Source organism: Ziziphus jujuba, chromosome 1 (genome assembly GCF_031755915.1).
Source record: "Ziziphus jujuba cultivar Dongzao chromosome 1, ASM3175591v1".
Classification (NCBI taxonomy): Eukaryota; Viridiplantae; Streptophyta; class Magnoliopsida; order Rosales; family Rhamnaceae; genus Ziziphus; species Ziziphus jujuba.
Window position 1 is genome coordinate 44,465,736 of NC_083379.1, and position 11,376 is coordinate 44,477,111.

Consider the following 11,376-nt stretch of genomic DNA (forward strand, 5'->3'; position numbering starts at 1 on the left):
CCTCTATATTACCTTGTTTGCCGAAAAAGTCCCAAGCTGAGAGGAAAGCCACGGGCATCAAGTTGTGGTAGAAAGTGAGGAGCTTATATAGATAATAGAACTCTCTCCTTTTTTTTCTTTCTCGCTCTCTATATGAATTATTAAATTTTTTGGGTTGGTCCGTGGAGCATCAAATTACGGTAGGAATGAAAAAGGCTTTAGCATCTATGAAAATGAAAAGTCCACAGAGGTTGCAAATAGGATTTCTTGCTATCTAGTGTTCCAATTTTAACTTACGAATCACGTTGTCCCTTGCCGGTAGGGAGGAACCAAATAAAGCATAAAAAAACATGAAATTGGGGGTGCCTAAGACAAATAATAGAAAAAATAGGGGCCTATCTGCAAAGAATCGTTTCATAGAAACTTGAACTTTGTGGTCGTACGACTCACCGAGTCGGGGACAGCTCTCCTTTTCAAAACTCTCAAAACCCTCTTCCAGTCTCGTCAAAAACGGTTCCTCTAAAACCCTACTGTCTCTCTCTTCACGATAATGGCGGTCCCGAGCGAGTTGGCTCAGCACATTGAGTCATACGTCGACACGTCTCGCTCTCCTACTCAGCAGGTTCGTGTTTCCATCCCCTTCCAGTGCGAAATATATTCTGCAACTCTCTGCCAAGTCCGTCTGTTACTATATGTTCTTTAAACTGTCTATTTCTTTGATCGTAAAGTGAGAAAAACAATTTTAATATACCAGAATTTTAACTAATATTATGTCTTTGCTAACAGTACTGGTTAGCTAAAACTATGTTAAGAATATTAAAAACTTTTCCGCAAAAGTTAATTTTCTTGTGGTATGAGCGATGTGTTTTGAATCCCTTACTAGATGATGATAATTTTCTTGTGGTATGAGCAATGTGTTTTGAATCCCTTACTAGATGATGATAGTTTCTTCAATCAAAATTGTCAAAATTTTCCATTCAATTTATGAGGTTTTATTTTATGTTTTTTCGTTCTGAGTTGGGACAGTTGATGTCTTGCCATATATATGGGTTGATTGCAGGCTACAAGCTTGGATGCAGTCATTTCTCTAGTGAAGAATCACTTGATAACAATTGAAACACTGGTATGACTGGTTTCTTTTCCATTTTGTTTTAGATGTTTGTAACTGATTTTGTTGCTTATTTATTTATTTATTTATTTTTTGTGTCTAATGCAGGTCAGAGAGATGGAAATTTATCTGACGACTACTGATAATGTAATTCGCGCTAGAGGTATTCTTTAGTTGTCTTAAGCATATTTAGTGGAATTTTCTATAATGGGTTCAATACAAGTAAATGAAGGTACAAGTTTGAGTTTTTATACCGGAATTCGCATGAGCAAGTGGATTTCCATCAGGATGATCTGTAAACTGCTGAATCTGGCATAATCGTATTCTAGATATCAGATTTGCTGATTTATTTTGTCGTTTTGGTTGGTTGACTTTGTTACTCTAATTTTTAGTTTGATTTCTGTTTCTTATTTTGAAACACCTTTAAATTGCTGCCTCCGTGATAGGGCTGATCTATTATTTTTTTTTTTCCTTTCTTGATGGTATTCTTGTTATATGAAGAAAATAATTGTTACTCTAGACTTTTTATTCTTTCTTAGAGTTTGAGATCCTCTTGGAACATCGTGTCTATCTTCAGGTACTCTTCTTATTGCAGAATTGCTCATGAATCTTGTATCAAAGCCACTAGACAATGTTACAATGCACAGTTTGATTGGATTTTTCACAGATAGATTGGTGAGTTGGCATCTTTCTCACAATATCCCTACTTGCGAGAGATGGTGAATTATTTTATTTTTTTATCCCCTGTTTCTTTGTCTCTTACAATTTCTTAGATGTGTGCTTAAACTCTCTTTTGCTTCAAGAGTGTGGTTAGGTTTAATTGTAATGGTTGGATGATATATGGTTTTTTTTTTTTTTTTTTTTTTTTTTTTTGGTCCTTGTAAAAATTTATATTTTAAATACATACCATACTGCTTAGGAAAGTATTTCTTGATTTGTTTAAGATATGGATGTCAAACAGTGAATTGGATGATAACAAGTTGCTTTAGTATTTATCTCATCCCTGTTCTTGCTGATAGGATTATGCATGTTTCCACAATACGGTCATTCAGTCAGGAAGAAATTATATTGGCACCTAGAAGAAACAGTTGAAACATAGAGCTGAATAATTCATGTGTGATTTTTTTTTTTATTTTTTTATTTATTTATTTATTTTTTTTCTCTTTTGGTCCAAACTGTGACTAGACTGAAATTTTTCTATTAACCTATAGAAAATGATGGTGCAACATATAACGCCGTAGTAACATACAATTGTTTATATCCTGTTGTTTTGATTGATAATTATGATTCTTGTTTTGCCTTTGAGCTTCCTAATTTTGTCTTGTATTTTAATCCCCAAAGTATAATTATGTTATAATCATATCAGGCAGATTGGAGAGCTTTACGTGGGGCTCTTGTTGGGTGCTTGGCACTGCTGAGGAGGAAAAGTAACAATGGAACTGTTACTGCCAGTGATGCAAAAGCAGTTGCCGAGTCTTATTTACGGAACATACAGGTGCAGTCTTTGGGACAGCATGACAGGAAGGTAAGATTGTAAATGAAATTATTTAAATTACTGAAATTGTAAAAGAAGAAAAGATTGTCTATATGTAATGCCAAGTTCTTCTTATAAAATTTCATGAATTTAACATCCAATTTTTGTTGCAGCTTTGCTATGAGCTTTTGGAGTGCCTTATTGAAAGATATCCTAATGAGGTTGCTTCACTGGTACTAATTCCTGCCTCACTATTTAACTCATCTGTGTGCTTTTGTGTGGTATTGGTATGCTATAACCTTCAGATTTAGATAAACAAAAACAATTATTGGGGAGAGATGCAATAAATACCAGCTTCTTTGTGGTCAAAACAATTTGCAACTCCCACTTTATTTCATCTTCTGAGAAATTTTCTTGGAAGATTCACTTGGACCATAGAAAACACTGAAAATATCTATCTAGGTGGTTGGTTCATGCATATTCACTAAAATCGTGCAAACTTTTTTACATGTTTAAGTAACAGTGGTGTGTACAATTCATTAATTTGGGTTTCATTTGTCACCTACATCATCACTAATATATGCTAATTTCCACTTAACATCAAATCTTATTTTCCAATTTCTTGCAACATCATGATCTATGCTTGGAACTTAAGTATCATCCTCCCTCCCTCCCTCTTACTGTGCATGTCTTGACACTCATAGAAACATTTTCCACACATCCTATTGCTTCCTATAACATCCATTATAGATCTCTTAAAAAATGGATTTGTCCTTACTATTTCTCTTTAATGTTTCTGCTTTTCACATGCTTCTTCTTTTCTTGCTGTTCTATATTTGAACACTATTGAGTTTATTTTTGGCAAGGGTGAGAACCTTATTTATGGAATCTGTGAAGCTGTTGATGGAGAGAAGGATCCTTATTGTTTGCTTCGAGCATTTCACATCATTGAGGCTTTGGTGCAACTATTTCCAGATCCATCTGGCCCACTTGCAAGTTATTGTGGAGATATTTCTGAGAATTTGGGACTTTACTTTCCCATTCATTTTACACATGTTGGTCTCTCTCTTTCTCTAATAATTTACTGCTTTATTGTTTGTCTTTGCCAGCATTGTGCACAAACTAATTTCAATGATGTGAAAAAAAAAAAAAAAGGATTTAGTTTTGACAACTGCTTATTCATCGATGTGGACAGTTTGGTATTTTAATATGTTATAAAGCATACCTTGTAAATGAGAACTGATGCATGCAAATCTTCTCTAGTCAGAAGGTTAGCTTCAATTAGGATGTTCCTTAAATGACACAGAGAACTAGGTTTGATACGATTTTCTTTTGTACTTATCTATGGTTGTTATACAGATTGGTATTAACATGTATTTTACCTCATATTTTTTTGTATTTCATTTAATATCTGATATATGGTTTTTATTATTAACATTATCTAGCCAAATGGTGAAGAGGCTGACGTGAAAAGGGATGACCTCTCGAGGGCGCTAATGGTATGCAGTATGCTTTAACTGAAATTTAACTCTGCTTTTTTAGAATACAGAATAGCTAGCTTTTCTGGTATTGCAGGATTTGTTGCAGATGAATTCTTTCTTTAAACCACAATAATACCATTTCATCTGATAATAGTCACTAACCAGTTTTGGATAACTGGATGGGTTTAATATAATTTAAATTATTATTACTATTTTAAAGGAATATGTTTTTATTGTAAGCAGTGCGCATTGATATTTAGTTTTGGTTATGGATAGAATTTAATGTTGTGCTGAATTTTACAAATCCTGTTTATAATACATTGTAAACTGTTGAAAGATAGGATTGTTGGTCCTCTTTTCTACTTTCATATATTAAATGAAAGTATGTACCAAGTATGAAAAAAGGTCTAATAAAGGGTTTGTCCCTTTGTCTCGTTACTTCTTGCTATCTTCTATCTGTATTTTGGCATTGGAATGTCTGTGTAAGGAGGGTTGCACCTTGATTTCCACATAAATATGCTCTTGAATAACTTTTCATTTGATTGAATTACTTTTAAGGTATGAGCCAGAGCGCACTTGAACAATGACGTCTTCCTAAAGAGCTGTGAAGAATTTTCATTATAGTTCTTAGTAATTTCTTATGTTGTTTTGTTATGAGTACGATAATTTGCAGAATCATATTGAATATGTGCTTTTGTATGCAAGATGATTTACTGAACTGTATGATATAATTTCTACAGTTGGCATTTGCATCCACACCTCTTTTTGAGCCATTTACTGTTCCGTTGTTTCTTGAAAAGCTTTCTTCTCCTCTGCCGTTAGCAAAGGTTGGTGCCACTTTAATACTTCACTAATATCTATGATTGAAGGGTAGCAATTTCACTGTTATGTTGTGGAAGTATCTTTGGCATTATGTTTAAAAACCAAATCTGTAACACTTGCAGGTTGACTCTTTGAAGTATCTCAGTTATTGCGCACCAAATTATGGAGCAGATAGAATGGCAAAACATGCTGGAGCTATTTGGATCTCATTAAAAAATGCAATAAGTACTTCAATGCTAGAATCTGCTAAATCTTTTACTTCACAATCACTGAATGGTCTTGGCTTTGAGGAGAATGAAATTACAACAGAAGCTTTTATGCTCCTAAAAACAGTTCTCATGCAAAATAGTGACTTACTTTCAAGTTTGATTATGGATGATGAAGATATAAGTACCACTTTCAACAACATGACCAGTTATGGGAGTTACAGTGATATTCCCTTGCAAGGAAAACAGAGGTTACATGTGGTTGGCCGCATCCTATATATTACCACAAAGACTAACATTGCTTGCTGTAATAGATTCTTTGAAAGCTTTTTCCCTCGCTTGATGGATATATTGGAGATTTCTAAAAGAAATTCATCTGGTGGTTGCTTTCTAGATGAAAATTATTCTTTAGCTAATAAATTTCATTTTGGAGCTGTATATCTGTGTGTGGAACTCCTTTCAGCATACAGAGATTTAATTATGGAGTCCCGAGTAACTGCAACAGATTCTATTCATGCAAAAGAGGCATGCTGTTGCATGCTTCAGAGGTTTTCTCTTTCATTAATCAATGCCTTCTGCTCTACCCTGAGAACAGGTTGTAATAAAGTGTCTGATGATGTGGATATATACTTCAGAGGTAAGCTCCTTGGATCTGTAATGGAGTATATATATTTTCTTGATTTACATTAACCATTTTGGTCAGACTAATAACTTGATTGCTCCTCTTTTATTTCCCAGTTATTGTTTAACTAATTGATCCATTTATGCTATGGACACCTACCTCTGATATGTCCCAAGGGGATTTTGTACTAATTTTGTTACACCTGTCGTAGGAGTTTGTGTATATATGCGATTGGTCACTTGTTCACTAGACCTCAATTCATTGTCTGTATTTCAGGGTGAAATGGAGTATATGTTTGAATAGTATGTTTGTTAATTACATACCAGTATCTAGCGACAGTAACTTGCTGATTTTTTTCTCCCATTGAATTTTTTTGCAGTGAAGGGCTTGCAGATTCTAGCTACTTTTCCAGAAGATCTTTTACCTATATCAGGATCCATATTTGAAAATATTCTGAGAACGTTCATGTCAATTATCTTAGTGGATTTCAACCATATATTGTTATGGAAGCTCGCATTGAGGGCATTAGTACACATTGGTACTTTTATTGATACATGCAGTAGGTCTGAGAAGGCATCAAGTTTCATGGCTATTGTTGTTGAAAAGATTCTCTCATTGGTTCCTTTTGATGAGTCTACCTTGCCTTTCTCACTCAAACTGGAAGCAATCTTTGAAATCGGCACAAGCAGGCAGAGTCATATGCTCAAAATCATTCGAGGGTTGGAAGAGTCTGTATTTGCCTCTTTATCTGATGTTTATGTATGTCCACTATTTGGTAGACAAGGAAAACTATTCTTTCAAAATTTCTAGAATGTCCTTTCCTTCAAGAAATTGATAATTTTGCCTCTTTCTATGCATTCTGTCTAAGGATATTTTGATTGTGTTATTTAATATTTCTGTCTTAAGTTTGAAGAACAACATTAGTGCTTCTTGTTATGAACTTTAAGACCAGAGATTTCATTTTTCCTTTTATTTTTTTATTTCTATTATCTAGTTGTTATTCGATTTTGAATTCTTTTTATCTAGGTTCATGGAAATTTGAGGTCCGTTGACATGGCAATTCAACTTTTGGAATGCTTCTCTAATAAGATTTTTCCCTGGTAATAATTATTCTCTAAATGTTTCTTTTCATACTTGTAGTTCCAGAGTTTCTATTCTGATTGCTAAGCTTTTGCTGCCTTCATGCAATAATTTCCCCAAAAAAAAAAAAAAGATGTTGAAAACCGACAAACAAGATTGTGACTTGTAGTTTTGGTTCTGCATGTGCCTCACTGCATTCTTTACCTGTATCACTTTACCAGCAAAACAGAAAGGGACTTTTCATGCATTCTTATGTAACTTAGTTTTTGACTTTTCATGCATTCTTATGTAACTTGGTTTTTATTATGGTGTTTCGTTAGTTTGCTTATTTGAATTTATTGTGAAGTAGAAAGAAAAACTGGCTGGCTACCTGTTACGTGAACTAAGGATTTTGCTGTTACTGTGGCTTTCATATTTTTAGTCGTCAGATAGTGAGCATTTAGACACGTATAAGGATGAATTTGTTTTGCAATTTTTTTTTTTTTTGGGTCATTAGGAACAATTTATTTTAGTTTTTTTTTCTTTTCTTTTTTTTAATTTTTTAATTTTTTTAATTAAAACAAACAAGTCATTTTATTTTATTTTTTGTTTGTTGAAGGCATTAGATGTGTTTTCTTCTTGTTCTTTTTTTCCTTTTTTTCCTTTTTTTTTTTTTTTTTTTGCAATTGATTTTGCCATCCCTCCACCCGTACATGTAGAAGATTTATTTAATTGTAGAAATATAGTTATTCACTTCCAGTGCTAGACTAATTTTTCTCTCATTGTAATGTTTTCTGCATCTTCTTTACATTCAGTTTTCATTTATTTATATATTTTTTGGGGTTGGGGCCCCAATCATTGAATGGAAGTTATGACCATTAACTAGAAGCCTTTTGTTGGAATGGTCTCAGGATCCATGGAACTGGAGATCTTGAGGAAGTGCTATTACGATTTGCAATTAATGTCTGGAACCATGTTAAGAGTTGGACAGCTAGCGATGTTCAGGTCCAGGAAAAAGTGAGTGAATATCTTTTGGTATATTTTCTTTTTAATATCAATGCATATGTAATACTCAGTCGATGGATTAAAAGCATCACTAGTCTCATTTCCACGTATTGCCTGGTTTCATTGATTCACTGATTTCTCTAGAAAAGTAAAGTGCTATGGGCAAATTTTCATCAATTTCCCTTGAAGTTATACATAATTATAGGAAGTCACCATTGGTTTAAAATTTCATTAGTTGGCTCCCTTATAATTGGCATGATTTTGTCTAAGGTTCATTATTGGAACAAGTGATGATTACAAATGAGGAGCTAATTTGATGAACTTTCAAATTAGTGGTAGCTTTCTTTAATTATGACAAACCTCGGGGTCGAATATTTCCTAGTGCAATACTTCTCTAAGTAATGATGGTAACATTTGGTTTTGCTTCAGGGGCTTCTTGATGCAACAATGATGGCAACGAAGCTTGCTGTTGGGAGTTGTTCAGAGGAAAGTCAGAACATAATAATCCAAAAGGCCTATAGTGTACTTTCATCAAATACATCTCTTATAGTGAAGGAATCCACAACCACCTCCATTCCTGTCCATCCTGAAGGATTACAACTTACCCGACAGACAGACAAATTTTCCCATAAAGATGAATGTATTCTTCTATTATTTGCATCAATAATTATAGCAGCTCGTCCGAAAACGCATATTCCAAATGTACGAGAAATACTGCACTTATTTATAGCCTCCTTCCTAAAGGGATATGTTTCATCAGCTCAGGCATTGGGTTCTATGATCAACAAGTTGGGTTTGAAATCTAATGGAACAGAGATTTCAAGTGATTGTGCATTGGAAGAAGCTATATATATAATTTTCAATACAAAACCATGGAATTCCTACAACAACAGTGTTTCAGGGCAATGTGAGGCAACAAGTAATGGTATTGAAATTGGCCTTTCGGATTTATGCGTTGGTTATGTGAACAATAGACTGCTTCAAGTCAATGCTATTGTTGGACTAGCATGGATTGGAAAAGGTTTACTTCTGCGTGGTCATGAAAAAGTAAAAGATGTAACAATGATTCTTTTGCAGTGCTTATTGTCAGATGGCAGTACTGGTGCTTCAAAGTTGAAGCAGAGTTTGTTAGAGAAAACTTGTGAGCAGGATTTGCATCCTTCTGTGATGAAAAGTGCAGCAGATGCATTTCATATTCTAATGAGTGATTCTGATGATTGTCTGAATCAAAAATTTCATGCAATAATACGACCACTCTATAAGCAGCGTTTTTTCTCCACTGTGATGCCTATTCTGCTGTCTTTGGTAGTGAAATCTGATTCATCATTTTCAAGGTATATTCATTATTGGGAATTCTTCCATTTTGTGGGCACAGACCTAGGAAATATTCCTTGTTCCGATTCTGTGGCCCTACTTCCTTTTAATTTAGCTTTTCTGAGATCAGTTCTAGGCCATAAGGTGTAAAATAGGAAGTTACAACACAAGTTTTTGGGTTTAATGTTATTGACTTTGAATGTTACTTAGAAGTTATTGCTACAGAACCTTTAAGAATAATTTAAGCTAAAATGAAGTGCCTATTTAATCATATTATCAGTTATGTATTAATATAATGTTATAATACAGATATATGCTGTACCGGGCATCTGCACTTGTTATATTGGATGCTCCTTTGATTGTTGTCGTGAGTGAAGCCAAGAAGGTTAGTGCTATAGAAATTTAAAATCTTCCCACAGTAATACATGCCATTATTTTTGCATATATTAGATTGCTTAACATTAGTGCGTTGACATATGATTTAATTCTTGCAGATAACTCCAATACTGCTTGAGGGATTATCAGTGCTAAGTGAAGATATTGTGGATAAAGAAAAGCTGTATGCTCTTTTGCTAGTTTTATCTGGAATATTGACAGATAAAAATGGTAAGGTTAAACGGATCTGATTGAAAAACCTCTTTACCTGATTTAAACAAAGATATTTTAGATTTTGGTATGTGTGTGCATGTATTCTCATCTATATTTACAGTAACCACTTTTTTTCCTAAAAAATGTATGCTTACTATTTAGCTTGTCGATGCAGGACAAGAAGCTATCATGGAGAATGCTCATATAATTATAAATCGTCTCACTGATCTCATATCCTATCCTCATAAGATGGTATTCTCTATTACTAAATGTGGCAAAGTTATTTTCCGTCCTACTTATGCTGAATGCTGTATCTTTTTTCATTTTTTATGTTGCTCTCATGTAGTCATGTTTATTAGTATTTGCCATCTTAGTGGGATATTAATACATCAATGAAATAAATTTTTGAATGCCAGGGGAAACTTCATTGCCAGATCACTCAAGTTTTTCTTTCCTTCCCATAATTATCTTTTAATTGGATCATATTATGCTTTTGAATTTGTTGAAAGGAATGCCACCCGGCATTTTGCTGGAAATGAATGATTTTGTAACAGTAGCTGTTATATAATTTTCAGATTCCTGCAATTGAAGTACTACTACTATAAAAATTCAACTTTTAAAAAGTTTAAACATGTAATGCATTTATTAATGTTATTTTTCAGCTTGTTCGAGAGACTGCAATTCAATGCCTTGTTCCCATGTCCAAGCTGCCCTATACAATGATCTATCCCATGAGAACACAGGTTAGAAGAGTTCTATCTTGTACCATAAAATTTCCGTTTTATCTTGTGTGTTGGGGTGTATGAATGTTGTTTCTTTAAACTATTATCCATTTTCAGGTACTCCAAGCCATTTCAAAGGCGCTTGATGATCCTAGGAGGGCTGTTCGGCAAGAAGCTGTTAGATGCCGGCAAGCTTGGTCAGTAACCCTTATATTGTAGCTCAAGTATATACTTTTATCGTTATTTATCTTTTAATTTCTGTTCCTATTGGCTAATCTTGAACAATGAGCAGGGCATCAATTGCATCAAGAAGTCCTCATTTTTGAAGAGCGCGGCAGATTTCTTACGAAGGTCAATTGAGCAAATCACATTTTATGTGCCTATTTATTGCGTTGTAAAGTTCATATGTATTCATTGACATTTTCAACGACACATTTGTAAATATAAACTCTTGTATATTACCATTTTGTTTCTAGTTTTAAAACTAAAAAGAAATCCTGAAGAGGAGAAGGATGAGAGAGTATTTTGGAGTTCCTCTTATCTCTTTTTCTCTACTTGGCCCAATTACCATTTTTCTGTATATTTTTCAAGATTGATGATTAAATCGAACCGATTTTCTTTTAATCATTTTAATGTTTTCAAGGATTAAATGCATTTGCTGCACAAAATCTTGCAAATTGCAATGTGACGATGTAATAGGAACAATTTCCGTCATTATTGAAAAAACTTGCATAATGAAAGGTAGGCTCACAATTTTGTGTTGCAACTATCGAACTTCATAATCTTCTATATTTGTATTGGACCTGGTTTTTATTTATTTTTTTTTATTTTTTTATTTTTATTTTTTTAAAGCTATGCTTGTATTGGGCCTGGTTTCGCCTAAGCTATTTGAGAAATATTATGTTAGCCTATGAATGAGTACATTTAACTGTACATAAATTATGATCATAAGCTCATAACTATCCATTTTCAGCAAACATACAAAATATTCATAAC

At 33.7% G+C, this 11,376-nt stretch overlaps 1 protein-coding gene across 2 annotated transcripts; it reads left to right on the forward strand.

Moving 5' to 3' along the window:
* The first annotated feature begins 12 nt into the window (after positions 1-12).
* On the forward strand, positions 13-11,007 carry LOC107435346 (MMS19 nucleotide excision repair protein homolog). 2 transcript variants are annotated; one of them, XM_048471965.2, is made up of 20 exons: positions 13-601; positions 1,040-1,102; positions 1,196-1,250; positions 1,683-1,762; positions 2,454-2,612; positions 2,735-2,794; positions 3,428-3,616; positions 4,007-4,060; positions 4,783-4,869; positions 4,987-5,707; positions 6,072-6,451; positions 6,719-6,792; positions 7,663-7,768; positions 8,186-9,090; positions 9,380-9,455; positions 9,565-9,676; positions 9,834-9,910; positions 10,321-10,401; positions 10,498-10,577; positions 10,673-11,007. In XM_048471965.2, the coding sequence occupies exons 1-20, from the start codon at positions 530-532 to the stop codon at positions 10,704-10,706; spliced, it is 3,465 nt and encodes a 1,154-aa protein (XP_048327922.1). In that variant the 5' UTR covers positions 13-529; the 3' UTR covers positions 10,707-11,007. The 2 variants fall into 2 exon arrangements, with proteins under 2 accessions (XP_048327922.1, XP_015902425.2); XM_016046939.4 differs by having other exon boundaries at positions 17-601; positions 1,665-1,762.
* The last annotated feature ends 369 nt before the right edge of the window (positions 11,008-11,376 follow it).

What these genes read in the sequence shown, in the direction of transcription:
- LOC107435346 (XM_016046939.4), top strand. Translation starts at nt 530, where the DNA reads ATGGCGGTCCCGAGCGAGTTGGCTCAGCACATTGAGTCATACGTCGAC. An exon ending in CTAATGAGGTTGCTTCACTG is followed by an intron (nt 2,795 to 3,427) that starts GTACTAATTCCT and finishes ATTTTTGGCAAG; the next exon opens with GGTGAGAACCTTATTTATGG. An exon ending in TCTATCCCATGAGAACACAG is followed by an intron (nt 10,402 to 10,497) that starts GTTAGAAGAGTT and finishes ATCCATTTTCAG; the next exon opens with GTACTCCAAGCCATTTCAAA.